This window comes from Typopeltis vanoorti, chromosome 24 (assembly GCF_054136105.1).
Source record: "Typopeltis vanoorti isolate ZY-2024b chromosome 24, IOZ_Tvanoo_1.0, whole genome shotgun sequence".
Lineage (NCBI taxonomy): Eukaryota > Metazoa > Arthropoda > Arachnida > Uropygi > Thelyphonidae > Typopeltis > Typopeltis vanoorti.
The window spans coordinates 19,214,418-19,237,249 of NC_143572.1; the positions used below are offsets into that span (position 1 = coordinate 19,214,418).

The 22,832-nt window shown below is 34.5% G+C and overlaps 1 protein-coding gene across 1 annotated transcript in view; it reads right to left on the minus strand.

The window, feature by feature from the left end:
- The window catches only part of LOC150092972 (E3 ubiquitin-protein ligase arih1-like), a 222,666-nt gene that overhangs the window by 84,783 nt on the left and 115,051 nt on the right, over positions 1-22,832 (minus strand). Inside the window, exon 8 of the mRNA XM_090414057.1 lies at positions 2,087-2,193. Coding sequence (XP_090270183.1) covers positions 2,087-2,193 — 107 coding nt within the window. The remainder of the gene's footprint in view (positions 1-2,086; positions 2,194-22,832) is intronic.

Sequence of the window (22,832 nt, forward strand, 5' to 3'; positions counted from 1 at the left end):
AAAGGAAATAAAACAAAGTTCCCAAAATGTAACCTTGATAATCTTGAAGTCGCTCATATCTGAAAACAATATAAAGAAGAAATATTTAAGCACAGCACATAATGCTTATCATAATGAATTAGAAAAAAACTAGGAAGAAATGAAAACAAACGTGACCAATACTGCAAATAACTGCCTAAAACAAATAAGAAAGCTCAATAAACCGTGGATAATTAATCATTTTCTGGAACTCTGGGAAAAAAGAAACACTAAATATATTTAAATATAATGGCAATCAAAGCAAAAAGCCCATTAAAAATAAATAAATAATATGGATATACTGTGTAAGAATGCCAGGGCTGATTGGCTAGCACAATAAAGCAGAAATATGACTATAAAATTTTCCTTTCACAAACTGTATAAGAAATAACAGTAAGCTATAAACCTATACTAATCACCGAGAAAAGTTATAACATCACTATACACAAAGCAAATAGAAAACATGTGATACCACTTTTTCCAGGAAGTATTCTAAGAGAGATCAAATCTTTTACAATCGCTGAAAAATAAAGAAAAGGAACTAGAGATATCAAGAAATAGAAGTAAATTGAGTAATTAACCAAATGAAGCTTAATAAAACACTGGGAATAAACAATTTTTCTTCAGCACTGTTTAAATATGGAGTCAAATTCCTACAAAGAAGATTAATATTATTTAACAAAATCCTTTATTTTGGTAAAATCCAAAATGACTGGCTAACTGAAAAAATAATCCTCATAAGAAAGATAGTAAACAAGGGTGCAAGAATTATCAACCAATGACCTTTAGAATTTGGTAAAATCAAATAACCAGAATATATGAATAATACACTGAAGACAAACAAATTGCATTTGGGAGGGGGGGGGGATCTGATCAGGTTTTTACCCGACACAGAGTTGTAGAAAACCTGAGAAGTAGACGTTCTTCTTTACTGTTGTATTGATTTTAAACAAGCATTCAACTTTGTTAACAGAGAACAATTAGCCCAAATCCTATATAATAAAGATACAGATTACAAAATACCCTTTTTTTCTTTTACACATATATATATATATATATATATATATTGCTCCACACACAATAAATGTTATAGGCCACATTTATGTGGCCTATAACATTTATTTGTTATAGGCCACAAGGCCTATAACAAATAAATGCAACACGGACATATCAAAACCCAACTATTTCGTGTGAAGTAATGCAAGGATACCCACTTTTCAACTTTTTCATATATCTTATTAATATGCAGATGACACTGCCATAACTGCAGATATGAAACCTAATCTATAGTATCATGTAACAAAATTAGAAGAAACCTGTAAACAATATAAGATGTCAATTAATATCAACACAAACAATGAAGATAGGAAGAAAGATGAAGCAACAATAATTTTAAATAACTATGTAAAAGAATGAGTAAAGAATCTTAAACACTTAGGCTTACTGATCATCTAATTTAAATGATACTACAATAATTAAACAGAACTTCAATAGGACAGACAATTACAAAAAAAAAAAAAAAAATCCAACCATTTGAAACTAAAACCTGAAACTGAGACATGGATATATTTCAACTACAATAAGGGCAGTGGGAATAATAATTGAAATGTTTCTGAAAAATTAATAAAATTCTGAATAGAATTCAAAACAAATGAAGAAATTAGATATGAACTTGATAGATCGCATACAGTTATGGATAATAGCAAACAACGATAGCTGGAATGAATCAGTTACACAGAATGCATCATATGCTGAATAGACAGATGAAAGGGTTACAATCCAAACGAAGACAATTAACATGGTTACAGACATTACACATAAACCTTGCAAGGCAGAAAGATGAGGGATTTTGTTCAATACGAGAAAATGGCAATTCACCAGTCATCAGAGGCTCACACCGTCCAGACAGAAGAGATAAGAATATTGCTATTAGTTATACATCTGAGAAAATATAGCATTAACACATATTATTAATTTATTTTTTTTTGCAGTAATGTATATTTTATTCTGATTTTCTTTTGAAGAAGGTATCAATTCATTAGAGAGAAAAGCAAAGAGAAAAGCATACCAAAATGTATGTCCACAAGAGCACGTAACAGGTTGAGCATCAACATACTGTACTTTGATGGCATTGTTACACTCGGGTTGCGGACACCATCGTAGTAACCGATTACACTGAAAAAAGAAACTGGAATTAACATTAATAAAACGTTTGATTACGTAAAAACAAACAAAAAAAAATGTGTTCATATGATTTTGGAGACTGTATAAGAGCTAAAATATAGTAAACTCTGTGCTATGCAGAACATTTTATTAACAAAAATTCTTCAAGACAGCATTTCATTAACTGGCAGGGAACTAACATACACATATGCACTTAACAAAGGAACAAAACCAAGTTACAATCATTATTACTTGGGTGAAACAATATTTTGCACATTGTGCAAGTTGTATTTTTTTTTTTTAATCCTCTCTTGCTTCCTATTAAAATGGTCTTTCATTCAAGTATTTCTTAGCCTTCTACTAATGATACAAGAGTGAAAAGAAACCATGTCTATGTACTCGTGAGTGCAACCTCTTAACACATTACCACAAAACATTTCCTTGGATTGCTTTTCACTACAGTGCTACCAACATGATATTTGCTATCTGGCATAAGAGATGGGAAAACTGATCTGTTTATTCTCTATGAGTAACATCATCAAATTCCTAATATGTACCCACAGGGATGTATAAGATATTATAATAATTTGGTTTGGTTTATAGTTTATTTGGCACAAATACAACACAGGTCATACTGTGCCATACTAAAGGTAACAACTATACATAAGCAGTTACAGAAAATTGTAAACAATATGTCTGTACAAAAATCTAGTTCCACAAAGCAGCATCTACAGATAAACAGAATTGCTGCAGAGGGCATAGCAGTTCACACAAGGTCAGAGGTTATTATGGTAGTACAAAAATAGTTAACAATATAAGTTAATACACAAAATACGTAACACCAAGCCAAGGAATGTAGTATCTACATATATGTAAAATTATAACAGATGCTTTTACAGCAGTAGAAAAATAGGCAAAAAGGGATTATTATACAATATGCATGGATGAAAATTAAATTTAGCAATGCAGTATAAACAGAATTTATTATTATTATTATTATTATTAGACACCTCCAGGGAGTCCAAAGACTCATCGAGGGAGAGCACCTGCTCTACAGCTCTGTCTCCACCACTGACCGCAACTACACCAATGCCATCTACCGCCGACCACCACTACTATTGGTGGTATTTCCTGAGACAATCACATCCATGGCCACAGCGGGATTCAAACCCGCATCCTTATGGCTGGAGAGCGGATACGCTAACCACTTGGCCAGCCAGGCTGGCATTTTAGCAATACATATAAACAGAATTACTAGAAGGTACAGAAATAAACAAGGTGTCCTATAGCAATACATGATTAGTCAAAAAATAAACTAGTAAATAAAACGAATATACAAAACTTAAGTTAAACAATGCAGTATCTACATATAAACAAAATTACAGCAGAGGTACATAAATAGATAACAGTACAAGTTAACATATGCATATACAAAACAAGTATAGGAAAGCATTATCTACATATAGTACGATTATAACAAATGTTATACTAATACATAGATTCAGAAAAGAATTATCATACAGCATATATGCATAAAAATTAAGTTTAGCATTGTAGTATTTACATATTAACAAAATTACAACAGGGTGACACAAATATACAAGATCAAGGCCTATAGTAATACATAATTGGTCAAAATTTAAACTAATGAATAATATGTATGTACAAAAGTTAAGTTAAGCAATACAGTATTTACACAAACAAATGTGTTTGTACAAATCAATTCTTTCTAAAAAATTAAAAACATCATGCAATCTGCCTGAGTCTGCTAGCATTTCCCTAAGTGTATATGGCTTGGTTAGACAGGTAAAAATTTCATTCCTCTCTCGTAAATTGTTGACACTCTACCAGAATATGATAAACAGTGAGATGTATATTGCATTTTTCACATATGGGAGGGTCATCAGCTCTCAGTAAATAAGAATGTGTAAGGTGACTGTGACCTATGTGGAGCCTAGCAAGAACAACCTCCTCCCTTCTCTTTGTACGTTCACTAGAACGCCAGTGCTTAATTTCAAGTTTAATGTCATATAATTTGTTTGTCAATGTTTCCTGCCATGTTGACTCCCACTGAGCAATTAGCCTTGATCTTATAAGTTGTCTGTAGTCTGTATATGGAAATGTCAGATAGTGTGTGGAGAAGGTATGAGCTGATTTAGCAGCTGCATCTGCAGCCTCATTTCCTTTGATTCCGATGTGGCTGGGAATCCAGCAGAACTGGACATCGAAATTAAGGATTTTCATTTTGTGAAGCAGGTGTAGCACCTCATAAAGTACTGGATGTGGATTATACATAGGAGAGGAGATAGCCTGTAAAGAGCTCAATGAGTCTGTAAATTATACACTTTTGGTAGCAGTTTTCTTTTATATGCACAAGTGCAAGCTGAATGGCATGTAACTCTGCTGTATAATTACTGCAGTATGGTGGGATCTGATTTGAGATAATAATGTCAGGAAACACGGCAGCACAGTCAACAGAGGTATTAGTTCTTGAACCATTAGTATAGATGGGTAAGAAATCAGTGTGTGCTGCTCTGTGTGCATTAAATAATTGCAGATAGATGGGGTGATGGAGTATATAATATTTCTGTAGCTGAGAGATTGCAGGATGGTGTGCAAACCTGCCATGGAGGGATGCTGTTATGTTTAGTGTAGCTAATGTTGTCAACATTTATACCAACAGCTTGCACAGTTTCTTTAATATGCATACTAAAAGGATGTATAGCAGTTTGACGTGTGTGATATTGAGCTTCCCAATACAGAGAGAAGATACTAGTCCATGTAGGATGATCTGGAAGAGATTTTATTTTTAGGGCATAATTAAGAGAACTGTTTCCGAAGTGACAGAGCCGGTTCATTTGCTTCAACATAAAGACTTTGAGAGGGTCAAAAGGCACCAGTAGCTATCCATATACCCTGATGATAGATAGAATCCAACCATCGTAGGTTACTCTGTCTTGCAGAACCATAGACTTGGGGCCCATAATCCAGTTTTGAACATACAAGTGCATGATAAAAATGGAGCAATGAAGCTCGATCAGCACCCCACTCAGTAGAGGATAGAGTGCGAAGGAGGTTCAAAGTTCTTTTGCACTTTTCTCTTAGTTGACGAATGTGTGTTAGAAATGCGAGTTTTCTGTCAAAGATGATTCCCAAGAACTTGGTTTCTGTTACTACTGGAATAACAGTATGTCCCATTCTTAATTCAGGATCTGGGTGATGAGCGAGTTTTCGACAGAAGTGTACACAGACACTTTTCTCCTGTTGAAAACCTAAATCCATTATTAAGAGCCCACAGAGAGACATGATCGATTGCTTGCTGAAGTTGTCTTTCAATTGCCCTTATGTTACGTGAATGACAGTAAATTGTGAAGTCATCAACATATAGAACATTGTCTACAGTGGGAGGAAGCTGTTCAATGATTGAGTTGTTATACTTGATGATATGGTCGAGATAGCGTACTTCTCACTCTGATTTGGAAAGTTTGCCTGGACAGAAAGTTTTTAATAAATACAGGGAGGTGTCCTTTGAGACCTAGGTTATAGAGGTCTTTTAATATGCCATATCTCCAGGCTGTGTCATAAGCTTTTTCCATGTCAAAGAAAACTGAAACGCTTCAGAAATGCATCTCTTATACAAGTTTTTAAACAAACTAAATGGTCTAAAGTTGAACGATGTCTATGGAAACCACACTGTGTACTGGAGAGAAGACTGTTGCTTTCTAAATACCAGAGAAGTCTGGCATTAACAATTTTCTCTATATCTTACCAAGATAGCTGGTCAGAACAATGGGTCGATAATTATTTGCTTATCTTGGATCTTTTCCTGGTTTTGGGATAACAATGACAATTGACTTATGCCAAGAATTTGAAAACTCTTCCTCTGCAAGTATTTTATTGTATAATAAGAGAAGAAGATCCATAGAAGATGGTAGATATTTAATCATTTCATAATGGATGTCATCAGGTCCTACTGCACTAGAGTGAGATTGCAGGAGAGCTCTTTTTAATTTCTCCTTAACAAATGGCTGAAGAATGTTGGTAGAAAAATTAAGCCTTTGTTTCTCTTGCTGCTCTTTCAGTATTAAAAATTCAGGAGAATATGAAGCTATTGCTGAGATTCTAGCAGAAGTTTCTCCCAAAGTGTCTGCAATAGCTTTGGGATCAGCAATAACACTTGCATTATGGTCTAAAGTAGACAATGTGTATTATATCTGCCTTTCATTTTCCGGATTTTATCCCATACAATTTTTGGACTGGCCATTTGATTAATTGATGGTAAATTGGATCCATGATTGTTTTTGACTCTGGCGTCTCACATAACGTGCTTTGGCTCGAGCACACTTGAAAGTTTGATGTGGAAAGTTTGGGTATCTATGAAATATGCCCCATGCTCTGTGTTGATCTTTTTTGGCTGTCTGACATTCTGGGTTCTACCAAGGCTTTGGATAGAATGGAAACAGAGATGATGTTTTTGGGATGGAGGCTGCTGCTGCCTGGACAATGCACTCTGTTATGAACTTTACCGCTTCATTAATCGGTGTTTGACTGATAGTAACAAATTAAATTTTGCAAGATGAGAAAAACTATTCCAATCAGCTTGGTCCATTTTCCATATAGGTATTCGTGTAGGTGAACATGTTTCTTGTGAGGACATTGTGCATAGAACAGGGAAGTGATCGCTTCCGTATATGTTCACTTCAATGTCTCATGTGAGCAGTGGAAGAATGGAAGGGGAACAGATTGTAAGATCAATTGCAGAATATGAATGGGTAGGCATATGAAAGAAAGTATTAACTTTATTATTTAAAAGGGAGAGGTTATTATTATCAAGGACTCTTTCAATGATTCGACCTTGTCTGTTAGTGTTGGCATTACCCCACAGAGTATTGTGACCATTAAAGTTACCCATCAAAAGTATGGGTTCAGGCAGTTGCAAGATAAGATTGTCAAGATCAATTTTCATTTAACACAACACTTGGTGGCAAATAAATTGAACATATTGTAACAAGAAATCCCACAGAGAGCTGAATCACTATTGCTTCCAGAGTAGTATTAAGTTGGACATGGAAAGGAATATGACTGTCCACTAGGATAGCTACTCCTCCATGAACAGGACCACCTCCAGTTCTGTTCTTACGTACAACAGTGAAATTCCTAAAGGTGCAGTCCTCATTGGGTCTTAAGTACGTTTCCTGTAGACAGAAACAGGAAGGTTTGTGTTTCTGTAACAACATCTTGACATCACCGATATTCTGGCGAATCCCACGACAGTTCCATTGTAAAAATTTTCCTATTGTCTTGATTTTATTGACTTGTCTGGTTTTTGGGAAGTTGAGGACTTACCTTTGCCAGATTTATATTTATCCATTGTTTTAGGGAAGTATGGATGGCCAGTGTCCATCTCTTCCTCTGGTAGAGTGTTCAAAACATTAAATGTGTTAGGGTCAGTTGGTAGGTTTAGTTTACTTTCATTGGGTACCGAGGTATTCATTTTTTCTGTGCGAGTGTCTGGTGGTTTATCTTTGAGTGATATCTCCACCATAATTTTTTTTGACAAGTGAGTTTTCATCGATTGGGACCATTTTTGAAGTAGGTCTTGTGATTAATGTGCTCAACAGAGAAGCACTTGTGATCATCAAGTTCAGGTATGGTGAAATTATCAGATGGTGGAACAGACAAAAATGTTTGAGTTGCTGTTGGCATTTTTTTAATTGTTACTTTTTTAGCATAAGAGGAGCTCAGAACAGGTGTAATGGTGGCCAGCTTTCTTTTTACATCCTGATATGTTATGTTTTAATTTTTTGTATCTTTTTCATCTTTCCATTTCTGACATGCACGAGAGTAAGCTGGATGATCTCCCTGACACATTTAGCTTTTTTTGCACAGCAAGATTTGTTATCATGTTCTTTACTACCACATTAGGCACAGGTAGTAGAACCACGACAGGCAGTTTGGGCATGTCCATATCCCTGACATTTAAAGCATCTCAGCGGGTTAGAGATGTACATTCTAACAGAACAGCTGAGATACCCTTACAGATGTCAGAGGCCTAGGTGTGTATTAAAAGTAAGGATGATGTTCTCGGTTGAAACAAGGCGACCATCCCTACATATCATTCTGATATCACTCCTCTACTGGAATTGAATGTTCTATGAGATGTTACTGTGATTTGTATTCCACCTATTGTCGTTGCTCTCAGTCATTTCTTGGAATGTTGCTGACACAGTGTTTCCACGAGGATACAGAAAGCAATTTCTTAACAGTTTTGGGAGGTCCTGCCAGTCCTTCTAAACCTTTTTGAATAAAGAAGCGTGATATTTTCCCAAATGGTTTTTCACCTGTTGCACGAATGATTAAAAAGGTTGGCACATTTATGTTAATATCCGATATCTTTTGTTTCTTGCTTCTGTTTCCATATGCTGTATCTATGGTATCAGTACTTGGTTGGGACTTTGTTAGGATCCCTGAAACATTTAAGGATGAAGTTGGAAGTTTATTTTCCACTTGGTTAGACTATAATAAATTTAGTTTAATCCTTTATCCAAGTGTAAGCAAACAAAGTTTGCGCCTGAAATATCTTCAGGACTGAGGCAACTCGTAGTAAAGGTGGACCAAGCACTCATTACTCCTTGTCTCAGTATCTCCCATAATGCAAAGCACATCTCCTTGCGGACATGTATAATGCTATGCATTAAGGGAAAGGCCACTATCCAGACTGCTTTCGACCTTTACTGAGGTGTCGTCAGTGTAGTCAGACCCAGGAGTGGCGATATTAAGGCAAAGCAATGGAGAGGTCTTATTTACTTATACGAGTTGCCAAAAGGTGTACCTTATTATTAAATTACTCCGGATTTAGAGAAAGATGTTGGAAGTTTATTTTCCACTTGGTTAGACTATAATAAATTTAATGTAATCCCTTATCCAAGTGTAAGCAAAGTTTGCACCTGAAGTACCTTCAGGACTGAGGCAACTTGTAGTGAAGGTGTACCAAGCTCCCATTACTCTTTGTCTCCGTATCTCCCATAATACAAAGCGCATCTCCTTGAGGACATGTATAATGCTATGCATTAAGGGAACGGCCTACCCAGACCGGTTTCAACCTTTATTGAGGTATCACCACTTCTGGGTCTGGCTCCCACTGACGAGAACATGAAGCTGAACAATTTTGCCCTCTTTCCACTCCTTTGGACTAATCTAAGACTCATGTTAAAAAGGTAAGTCAAAGCTGTTGACTCACTGGAACATTCCCTCAAGACATGTGGTGATATACCATCAAGTCCCATTGCCTTGTTCACATCAAGTTTACTCAATTCCTAACTATCAGTGATTTCTCCTCTGTTTCCACTGCTCTTAAATTCTGCATTAAGTTACGATCACAAGGATGGAATACTTAAATGAACTGCTCATTTAACACCTCTACTATATCCTCCTCAGAGTTTATCATTGACCAACATCATTCTCCCATAATCATTCTTCCTTCTACTGGCCACATATCAAAATATTGAAAAAACTACCTAGAATGGATTTCTTTTAGCCTCATTTGCTAACTGCTGTTCATACCACACTTTGGCTACCACCCTTACCAACAAGTCACCTTCCTTGCTTGCTCTTTGTACTCCTATAACTGATTAGTGCCATTCATTTTGTGATGCCTCCACAATACCTTTTACTTCCAGACTGCATGCTTCCTCTTCAGTCATCCATTTTATGCCTATCTTATTTAATCTCCTGACCTTTGGAATACACTCACTCACTGCCTCTGCCAGATACCAAGCAGCATTGATTTCCTTCCTATCCAATTCCTCGTTCCATGATATCGCTACAAGCCACCTCCTGAGTTTGTCATAATTACCTGCCTTATAGTTCCACATATAATCCTTTCTCACAAAATTCCTGATATGGCTGGCCACCACTCAAGTGATAACTTCATGATCACTTTCACCAACTTGAGGAAGATGCGACACTTCATTTACAATAATATCTTCTGATGAGATAACCTCAATCCACATGTAGCCTCTGTTGCATACTGTTTAAGATAGTTGTCCCTCGAAAATTATAAAAATTCATTGTCTTCGATTCCAAACGCTGTTTCTTCATTCCAGTCTATATTACCATAATTGAAATCCCCTTTTCTTATTAGCCAAACCAATTTGCCTTCCAATACACTGCCTTCCACATTACCAGGTCTATAGCAACACCCTACTAAACATTTCATCCTGTTCACCTCCACTTAGCACGATACTGCTTCAAAACTACTCCTCTGCCATCATCCATAGCATTCCCCTTTTTGCCATGTATGTCTTCATGAAAGATTACATATCACTCCATCTCTGTTCCTGTAAGAATGTCATCCTTGTTCAACCATGTCTCACTTATTCCAACAATTTTTAAACAAATGAACTATCAATGCTGCAATTTTATTCCCTTTGAATTACTTCTAGCATTTGTAAACATACACACTAGCTGACCCCACTTCTCAGATATGACTCCTGCACCCCCCCCATCCATTCCTCTCTATCATCACTGATATCACACCTCTCCAGACCTAAATGACCTCACCCCCACATCCTCGAATATCTTGATCCTTTCTTGTGCACACTCACATCTACTCCTGAAATGTCTCCTCCATTTCCTGTGGTATAGACCAGCGCTTCCCAAACTGTGGGCCGCGGCCCCCTTGGGGGCCGTAGGTTTTGTTGAGGGGGCCGTGAAATAATGAAAACAAATTTAAAATGTTTTAAGACTAAGTAGATTTTTTTATTTTAAAAGAAACGTATTTAACTTTTATTATTTATTATTTCTTTTTTGTTATTTTTTATATTTTAATGGAAAAATTCACACATTGGTGTTGGTTCACAAACTTTGCTTCCTTCGTATTTCGGCGCTTAACGAATATTAGTAAATATTGCTTATTGATATGTTTCATTTCAAATCAGTGGTTAATTGTATTTACTTCGAATGCTCTCCAGGGAAGCTCCAAATCTTCCTGTCCCTTTCATCACACGTTCGTAATCAGGGACTGTTGATATAGACTTTATATACATATCAAAACTCATTTTATATTATCACTGTCATCCAAGCTAGTTTTCTGTCACCAATAAAAGTTTCGCATATACTTCACACATGACAAAAAGCTTAAACAAATTCACGTGGGGAGATAGTAACTCCCTTGCAGTGGTAAACAACACCCCTCTCTAACAGCCACTATACTGCAGAGGCAATAAAAACAAGTACTTTTAATATGCTAGTGAATAAGGTATGAGGAGTCTGTGTAATATATTTCTCAACAAATAGTGCAATTAGAGACAACTCGGATAAAAACACACTAATTAATGAATCATATGTCCCCTCATACAGAAACTATGCTGAATATATAGACAGAAACAAAACCATATGTTGCATGGGCAAACACAGTATCTAACTAAAAACTATTGTTATTAATTAGATGTGTGAGAGTTCGATTTCCCAAGGCAGCAATAAAATTCAACCGAACGTGTTAAAATTCGTAAAAGTGTTAAAACTAAGTAATACACATATAATGAATGTTATGGCAATTTCACATATGGAATTTGGTTGAAGAGAGTTAGCATTTCAACTCAATTGTCAGCTATGCTTTTATCTTTCGGTCGCGCGATCTTTTGTTAATACCGCACCAATCATATGCACGTTTTAATAACCTGCCTTTGCTGTCTGTTTCGCGTTAGGCTTAATTACCGTAAAGGGAGAAAAGTCACAAAAGAGAAAAATGTTCCTGGTCTGGGGATTCCCTTATTCAGGTAATATTCACTAATTTCATGTTATCAGTCTGTGGTGTGCCAGTATCGGTAAGTGGTGATATTATTTGATGTGTTCTACATTAAAAAATTTAACCCTGAGATGGATAAGTGGCTGATAAAAAATAAAAAAAAAATCCCGCAAACAATCAGAAGAAGCAGAAACAGACTCAAAAGAAAGGACAGTATTTCATATTTTACCAGAACAGCCTGCATCGTCTTCAGAACCAAACGGTAAGAGACAAAAAATGTAATATATGCATTTGATTTTTGCAATATTTGCTGTGTATGTTTTGTATTGAATATAAATACAATAAATATTATAATAATATATCTGTCTATTACGATTATTTTTCGAGGGGGGGGGCGTGAAATATTTTAATTTTGCAAAGGGGGCCCTGACATCCAGAAGTTTGGGAAGCACTGGTATAGACTATACAAACTGTAATATATTTAGCTTATTGTGAAGGTATTAGGTGTGCGACATTAATTTTAGCTAATGTACTATTTCAAAATTTAAACATTAATCATGAATTTTCATTTTTATAATTTCATACTCTTGTAGTTCTTTCCTTTATTTCACCATAACTGTTTGCATGTGTACTTTTCCATGATGTCATTTTGTGTTCTTTACATATGGTTGGGCCGAGTGGTTAGCGTATCTGCTCTCCAGCCAAGAAGCTGTGGGTTTGAATCCTGCTATAGGCATGGATGCTTCTGATTGATCTACTCTCTGTATGGAAAGGGCATCTGAAACCCTACCACCTTCTAGCAGAAGGTTTCACTCCCAACAATCCTATGAGAAATGGTAGTGACCATACGGCATCTAATGACACCACATGAATAACCAACTATGTATGGTTCCTGCAAATCCTTTGTGTTCTGTCAATATAGTGTACCATTTCCTTTGTTACTGCAATTCCTTTTCTTTCTCCTGATTTCTTTTTGAAATCAGGAGAAAGAAAAGACATCTTGCAATGTCTTTTGTGTTATTTCCCATGAATTTCTTTTGTTCTGTTCTTGAGATTTTTTTTTTTGTTCTGTTTCTGACAGTTTCCTTCATTACATTTTTCATGATTCATTTTATTGTGATTTAATTTGTGTTATTTCCCATTATTAACTTTGTCCTGTTTCCTGTGATTTTCTTTGTTGTATTTTTCACAATTTCTTGTGTGTTATTTTCTGATATCTTTTTCTATTTCTGGTGATTTCCTCTGTTACATTTTTGTAATTTTCTTTGTTTCATGAGAATGGAGGGGGGATTGGCATTTTTATTCTAAATTCACTATCTAGGGTGGGGATGATGAATAAGAATGGAGATAGTGTACACTCTGGTCTTATACCTGATTTTACATCGAACCACTTTTCTGTATTTCCTTCAATTCTAGCTGCAGACTTACAACTTAAATATGAACTATGTATTGCTTTGTATAATATTCCATTTACCCCATTTAGTGTTTTGAAAAGATTTTTGTTGGGCACCTTGTTGTATGCTTTTCCAGATCTTCAAAACTAAAGTACAGATCTCTGTTTTATTCCTATGATTTCTTGACTGTTGTAACTTGAATATCTGATCTTGACAACCTCAATTTGATACGAATCCAGTTTCTCTACCACAATTTTTCTCAGCCTCTTTTCAAGTATGCATGCATAAATCTTACCTTGAATATTTAGTAGAGAAATTCCTCTAATTCTCACATGCAGCTTTATTTCCCTTTTTATATATGGAAACAATGAGATCTCTCCTTCAATTATCTGGAATTGGACCTTCAAACCAGACCCTCTGAATTATTTAATGTTAACCACTACAAAACTTTTATACCTCTATGTTTCAGCACATCTGATCGAATAGTATCTAATTCAGTTGCCTTTCCACATTTCAAGCTTTTTGTAGCTTTTCTGTCTCAAGTATTAATGTACTCCCTCTTGAATATTTCTGCTACTGTTCTGTCACTGCTTGTTTCTAACAGACAAGCTTAAGTGCTGAACATTATTCATAACTTATTTTAATAATATTACAACATCAACTAAATTATAAAAAAAAGGATGTTTATTAATTAGATTATATTTTACTGGGTTTCAAACCAGCATCTTCAGAGCACGTTACATGTTTCAGTTAATATGCAACAATGAGTAAGTGAAACGGTTTAAATTGTAACAGACAAAAAATCTAAAGTCTTTAGTTTTTTTTTTTTTTTACAGTTGCTGCGAGCTGCAATGTAGACAGAGTGCAGCTGGAGTTTTGGTTTTGAGCCACTTATGGTATGCTTTTATTTTATATACTGCCTTTCAGGGGACCCTATAACCTCTAGAGAGCACATCCCCTAGGTGGTGGGGATAGGGGAGCCCACCAGATATGGTGGGAGGTCTGAATATATTAAATAAGGACTCTTAGACCAACAGGGCCATAAGGTGCAATCATCTTGTTTGTAAGGGAAATGGCACTCCCATGGTCTCCTAGCTGGATCTATCCTCTTCTTCCTCTACTCTAAAGAAGATCCACTTGCTTTAATCTTTAGCAGGAAACTTCAATGTAAGAAGCGGAAACATGAAAATTAATAATAATATAGGAATATATGGAGAACATAATATAAACAGGAATGGTAAAAAACTGACTGACTTTGTAGTTTATAACCTTAAAATAATAAATTCTTTCTATAACCATAAAGACAAATAAATATACCCTCATGTCCAAAAAGAAACTGAACTTTAAGAAAATAGAAGAAACTAGTGGTGCCAACTGTTATCTTTTTGTTGTCGAAAGCAGCAACCTTCATTAGTGTTGTGTCAACTGTTCATGACATTTGTTTCATTTACAGTACCAAAAGTGACTGTGTGTTATGATGAATGGCCGGAAAATGAGTCTCAAACAGAGAGCTGCGATTGACTTTTGTGCTGAACTTGATAAAAGTTTTACCGAAATGTAAATACTTCAAAAAGCATTTGGTGATGAATGTTTATCCCATACTCAAGTTTACGAGTGGTTTAAGTGATTTCAATGTGGTCGTGAGATGCTTGAGGACGACGAAAAGCCAGGCTGTCCAAAAACTGGACTGAGCGAAGTTAACATCCAAAAAGTGTGCGATTTCATCAAAGAAAACCCGAAATTGCCCATGAGATTGATTGAAGATGAATTGGGAATCCAAAATCAATTGTGCACAACATTTTGACCGAAAGTTTGGGCCTTCATAAATTGAATTCATGATTTGTTCCCCACAAGTTGACCGACGACCAAAAAATTAATTGAAATGAACACTGCAAGGACCTCATTAAAACCGCTCGTAAGGACTCAAACTTCCTTGAAATGATCATTACTGGTGACAAAAAGTGGTGTTTTGAGTATGAGCCTGAAACAAAGCACCAGAGTGCTGAGTGAAGACCACCAGAAGAGGGGCATCCGAAAAAAACTCGCTTGGAGAAGTCAAAAGTAAAGACGATGCTGATTTCTTTCTATGATTCCAAGGGCATTATCCACAAATTCATTCATTCCACTCGCTATTGACCATTCCGCCAAATGGTCAATAGCGAGTTTTATCTCTAAGTTTTGAAGCGATTGATAGCGAGACTTCGTCGCGTACGGCACGAATATCGTGATGTAGGCAGCTGGTCACTTTTGCACGATAATGCACCATCTCATCGTTTGAACATTGTGAGAGCAAAAGCCATTTTGTGTGTTGGATCACTCACCGTATTCACCTGATTTATCACCCTGAAACTTCTTTTTCTTCCCCCCGACTTCATTTGCTGATGAAAGGAAAGCTATACGACACCATTGAAAACTTTCAAGCGGCAGTAACCACGAACCTCAACAGTATCCCAAAAACCGATATAAAAAACTCATTTAACGAATTAATTGACCATGCCAATTGCTGTATCGAAGCTGAGGGAGAGTATATTGATTGAAATAAATGATTTGAATAATTATAATTGGCCTGTGTTTTATTTTCTATCAAAAGTTCCGTTTCTTTTTGGACAGAAGTGTATACTTAGGCAGCAAGAGGATGGAAATCAATATTAGATTATCTTAAATGAAAAGACAAAGTTTTCTTTAAATGTTAGAGTCCACAGAGGATATGAAATAAGTAGTGACCACTTCCTCGTTGAAATGGAAAAAAAACTTACTCGTTAAATTAATATAAAAAAAAACACCTAAATAGCTACAAATAACAAGAACAGAAAGAAAATTTAAAACATTTCTTTTTTTTTAAAAGAAAAAGATTATTAAATGACATGAATACACAATGACTATATGAACAAAGAATTAACCAATATTTAGATAAAATAAAATGAAGAAATAGAAAGGCTTAATATAAAAACGATACTAAATACAGCAGCAAATGAAAGCTTAGGAAAGACTAAAAAATTCAATAAAAAAAACTGACAATATGGGATGATACAATCAAAGAAATAATCAAAATGAAAAAAGAAGCATACCATAAATGGTTAAGCAGTAAAAGATTAGAAGATGAAATAGAATATAAAAGAATAAGAGCCATAGCTAAAAGAGAAGTCAGAAAAAGAGAATCATGGAACAAATTTGTTTCTAATTTAGAACATGATTTATATAAAATAAGACCCAATGTATATAAGATTTTGAAACATTTAAGTACAGATACTAAAGAAAGTGTAAAATTAAACACCAAACTGAAATTAGAAGAATTTCTAAATTTCTATATAAAAAATTGTGGACAGATAAATATTTAAAAAAAGATAATTGGCAAACATTTAATGAAAATGAAAAGGAAATAACTAAAGAAGAATTAGAAATCAGCCTGAAAGAAACAAAAAAAATGGAAAATCACTTGAAGATACATTTGGTTCAGGATTATATAAATATGCAGGAATAAGGTTCAAAGAAAGATTCCTATCATTTTTAAATAAAATCTATTGATGTTGCCAGATAAAGATAGTGATCTCTATCTTTAAAAAAGGTAGTACAGATGACCCTAAAAATTACAGAGATATAAGTATTCTAAATTCCAGTTATAAAATGTATAGCAGAATTTTAAATAACAAACTAATAAAATATTCTGAAGGCTCTATTTTAGAAGTACAAATTGGATTTAGAAAAAGACAATCATGTATAGACCCAGCCTTTTTGCCTAAAATTAATAATAGAGAACAGAAGAGAATACAATTTAGAAACACATATTACATTTACTGACTTTGAAAAACATTTGGTAAAGTTCAAAGAAGTATTTAACTAACATATTAAAAGAAAGACAAATACAAAATAATATCCTAAAAGTTATAAGTAAATATGAAAATAATCAAATACAAATAAGATTAAATTATGAACTATCATATCCGAGAGAGATAAACCAAGGAGTCAAACAGGAATGACCCCTTTTAGCAACTCTTTTTAATATTTATTTAAATGAAATTATAATAAAATGGAATAAAAATTTCCATCAAGGTATTAAACTTTCTCCTTCTATGAACTTAAATACTCTTCTTTTTGTTGATAATCAAATAATTACAAATTCTGAAGATAACTTATAGAAAGATATTTTAAATTTAAATGAAAACCAAAGATTATGGAATGATAATATCAACAGAAAAATAAAAAATTATGGCCTTTAAAGGACAAGATCCAATAAGAACTAAAATATTAATAAATAACAAGATTTTAGAACAGGTGAATTCATTTAACTACCTAGGATATATGATTACATATGAAATTGCAAAATATTTAAAAATAACAGGTGCAATTAACTCTAGTTCAAAATCAAACTAGACTAAAAGTATACAATACATTAGCCTTACCAGTTCTATTGTATAGAAGGGAAATCTGGGCAAATAACACAAAAGACAAACAAAGATTAATAACAACTGAAATGAAGTTTATGAGAAAAACTGCAAAGTACTCCATTCAATCACAAAAGAAATTATGAAAGAATTAAACCAGGAATCAGTAATGGAAAAAATATAAACATAAATGGATGGAACACGTTGAAAGAATGAAAAGAGAAAGATTACCAAATTGCAAACCATTAGGAAAAAAGAAAACCAGATGACTTCTAAGGCCAGAACAGGCCACTATAGGCCTAAATCCTTGAAAAGCATGATGATATATTGCAGCGCCACACTTATTTGAGAATAAGAGGAATTTCAGGTTTTGCATTCACTGAAATCAGATGTTAGTTTTGATGAATGCACAAGTGTTGTCCTTGTGGTGAAAGGAACCATAATGTGTAGTTTGGGCAAATGAGATGGACAGTGGTGATTATTGATGTTGCCAGCTGAGGTCTTGACAGGAATAAAAATTCCAGTTTAGATAAATGTAGATAGTGGTGAGGCATATCATTTTTATTGTTGTTTAGGCTATGAACATTGGTAAGATGTTTAAAAAAAAAGAAGTCCAAATGGACTTCTTTTTTTTAAATAGGAATTAATGTTTGTAGTTTGTTTGCTACTTGTTATGATTTGGGGAGAGGGGGATTTTTTGTTAATTTTTTTTTTTTTTTTTTTTTTTGTTTTGTTTTTTTTGTGGGAAAGTTTTTATGATCGGATTTTTAAAATCATGTTCATTGTATTGTGAGCATGAAGAAATAGGGAACAGGAATGTGCAATGGGAGGCAATTATGCCAAATATTCATTCACAGAGAGGAAATTAGTCTCATGACTACAATAGGCATTGACAGTTTCCCTTGCATATCACTGTACTTGACCTCGTGAACTGGCAGAATAAGTAGCACCAAGGGATAATAATGAAGTGCTGGGATGAAACCTGATAGCAACAAAGCTTCCAGATTCATTACTATCAGGTTTGGTAAAATGCAGTAACTAGTGATAGGCCTGTGGAAACATTTTGCTGCTATACCCTTGAATGAGAGAAGATTGGGCCCCTACGATGTGATTTGCATATTCTTGAGGGTATTATTACTCACACTAAATGTAAATAGAAGGGTTAAGGAAACTAGAGCTCTTGCTCTGGTGACCAAAACATGGCTATGAATTACTTCAGACCACCAGTAAGCAAGGTAATGGTTTCTCAAACCACTCTAGACCAGGGTTTCTCAAACTTTGCCTATGATGGAACACTTCACAAATCCTGAAATTTTAACGGAACACCTTGGTTAGAGTCGAGTATCATCGGTCTCGTATTCAATTGTAAAGCTAAACACACACTATTGCCGCAGCAGGCTGTATCACATCACAAAATTGTGATAGCACACACTACAGGCGTGCCAGGCTGCATCACATCGCATTGACCTTGCTTGTGACCACACGTTTCCTATAATGGATACGTCTGTACTTCACTTGCACTTGGAGATGTCGACATCCGCAGGAGGCTGAGTCAAAGCCAGGGTGTGCTGGCCATAATAGCACAATACACATGCAAAGTAAGGAGTGCCTGATTTTCAAACATGTTTGAACTTGTCGCAGCATTTAAAACTATTCCAGGCTCGTATTAATTTTGATAATTTTTCACGGAACACTTATTCACTTTCCACGGAACATAGTTTGGGAAAATCTGTACTAGACAATGAAGGACATCTATCACCTAGAGGGCAAATTAAAAATTCCATCTACTGATATACTTTATGACCATTTCAGGTTTGTAGGATATCTGTACAGATATTCCATCATCCCTATAGCTGGAGTTTGAGTTTTTTGGTTGTTGAGTTCTTCATTCAGTGTAGAGATAGTATTGAGATCTATGTTTCGTACACCAGGTTCACAGAATTTTGCAAAATTGCAAAATGAGCACTCATTAGTTGAACAATCCCTTCTGCAATCTGCCACCTGAATACTATCCACATTCTGGAGAGTTATTCTTTCACCTTCATTCTTTCTTTTCTTTGTAACATAATGAAAAAATTATTTTTTGTTATTTTTAGCTTGCATGACTAGTTTCTTTTCATACTCATACTTAGCTTTTGTATAGTTGAATGAAATCAGGTTTTAAATTCATTCAGCTATGTTACTGAGTATTGGAAATGCTAATCCATGATGTCACTCGGCACAGGGTTTATTAACTTAGAAATTAAGTAAGGTGTTTCAGTAGTGGTATCCATAGTCATGGAACAGTTACACTTAGTATCAGTTATGTAGTGATACAGTTATTTTTTGTAGGAACTGGCAAGAAAGACTGACAAAGCAACTTTTTATACCTGTATGTGTGTGTGTGGGGGGGGGGGGAGGACTATATATATATTATAATACAGATTCGGTGATTTCATAGCTAATAATTTTTAGTCCTCTGCACATTGAATTAAAGAGTATTCTGCTGTATGGCATTCTTTTTTGACATACTGTTTCTTTGAACTATGTGAAAAATTACATTCACGACAGTTCTACCAGCTGAAACTAATAAAAATCATTCAATGAAAGTGAATGATAGATGAGCTTGTCAAGAGTATTCAATGCTCTTGACCTGCTTGTGCTATAGTGTTAACTCAATGTTATCTGTCCAACTTAAGAGATCTTGGTTAGATTGAAATAACTGTTCTCAGAATTATGTAAAAAAAAGTTTTTTATATAATCTGGAAACTGTACTCTAGAACAAAGCTTCTTAAACTTTTTCCACTCGCGATCCCTTTTCACCCGAGAAATTTTTACGCAACCCCGGGTATATAGGTATATAAAATAGGTATACAAATCAAACATTTACTGATAATAAATCAAAGAAATTTATTTTAAAACAATTCTTTAGTATACATGTAACTTTACCATTTATTAAAGACGAAGCAAATTTTCATACTAATGAGATGGACGTACTTGTTTATTTTTACATAAAGAATTAAATCTTGGCTGAATATTTGATACTGCAGGACAAAGAGCATCTTCAACGTTTTTCAGAGTTGATCGATATTTTGATTTTATTGTCAACATTCTTGGGGAAATATTCACACTTCTGATCATCATTGTAAAATATTAAAGAGGAGGTTGTCGATCATATAATTTCTTATGAAATAAATTTAAAAAAAGAAAATGTAAACAAAATCGTCAATGCTGAGAATGCTGATTCGCATAAATACATAGTACAAAATGGCAGAAGTATGTTTAGGGCCATTTCAGAAATTGTTGGAAATTCTGTCATAATCTCAAGCGAAAATTCATTTAACAATTTTTAGGAAACTCAAGTTTTAAACCTATGTGGCTTGATAACTCGGTAAATTCTTCTTGAACTTTTAATGGCAGATGACTGATGTTTTTGGTTTCAACTGAGTATGGTTTATGAACCCAATTTAGTTTTTTTTAGAATCAAAATTTGAAGGGAAGTATTTCGGAAGCTGTGTCTCCAGGCACTTCAGATGGTCAATTATAACTCTAACGATTATATCTTTGGGAAAGTTATTTTCAATTATAAAATCATCTGCTGTAAACATTTCTAAAGAACAATTTTCCACCCTATTCTTCCATACATTAACTTTTCAGTAAAACTTTCAATTTTATCTTTTAACATAAATATGTTACAATTTTTTCCTTGAAGTGACATGTTTAAATAAATGAGTTTTTTTAAAATATCCAACAAATAACACAGTTTTGAAATCCATAAGTCATTATGAAAAAAATTAACAAAATCAGATTTCTGCTCAGTCAAAAATATAACATCTTTCAATTTCAATAATCTGTTTAAACTTCGCTCTCTTGAGAGCCACCTTACCTCTGCATGTAGTAATAAGCTTTTGTAATCTGAGTTCGTAATCTTTGCAAAGGTTTGAAAACAAACAACTGTTAACAAAGGTTTGAAAACAAACAACCAGCTTTAACTTTTGCTACAAATCTGACATTCTCACCTATCATTGCTCCAGCACTGTCTGTACAGACTCCAACACAATTTTTCCGCTATAAACCTTCATTTGTAAAAAATTCATTGACTTTAAGATAAACATCTTCCCCTCATGTGCCCTTCCAAAGGGCAACAAAATAATAATTCCTCGTGTATGCTTCCTTCATAAACATGTTACATAAAGTAAGAATTGTGCCATTTTAGAAATATCAGTTGTTTCGTGTTTCTGAATTAGTAATGAAATATTGGTCATTACTAATTTCAGAAATTCTTTTGGAAACAGTATCATTCGATAAAGGAATTTTATGAATTTCATCCCCATACTTTTTCCCATGAACTATTTCTGACATTTTTAATAGCAGAGCAGGTAACACGAGATCTTCTCCTATCGCGTAGGTATTTTTAGTTTTTGCATTAAATAAGACGTTTCATAAGATGCAAGTAAATACTTTTCACTGACAGCAACAAATTTCTCAAAACACTGTTTTTCTTTATTTGAAGACTTTAAAAGTAGTTCAAAATATTCCTTTGGTTTATTGCATTATGTTTTTATGCTGCATGTTTGGTATTAAGATGTCGTTTTAGTTTGGCTGGTTTCATGCTCTCCACCAAAACTTCATTACAAATTAAGCAAAGAAGTTTTTCCACACCATCATGATTATTAGAAGTAAATCCACATTGCAAAAATCATTGGACATTTTCTTAGGTGTACTACAACCTGGTAGCGAAGACTGCCGCACTGTCATCAGTATTTTTACCTCTTCTGTCTAAATTTAGCCACTTATCCATAACTGAAAAATATTTTTTTCAGTTATGATGGTAGGAAAATATTAAAATTTTCTATAATTAAACTATTATGTTTCTGTAGGAGCAGAAAACTTTGTAAAGTAAAAACACTGCAATTCATAATATACAATAGTCTCAAATCTGAGTTGAAGTGTTTCTGGCATTTTTCGTTGGCATTGTATGGCGTGATGGCATGCACAGTGCAAAGTGCACACGTGTGTGTGTTCAGAACCAAGGCTGCAGTGAAGTCGCCCGATGCAACATGGGCGAGCACTGCCAGAACCACCTCGGATTTATTACGCATTTGATTTTGAATTAATTTTTAGTTTTTGTGCATTCAGAAACCTTTG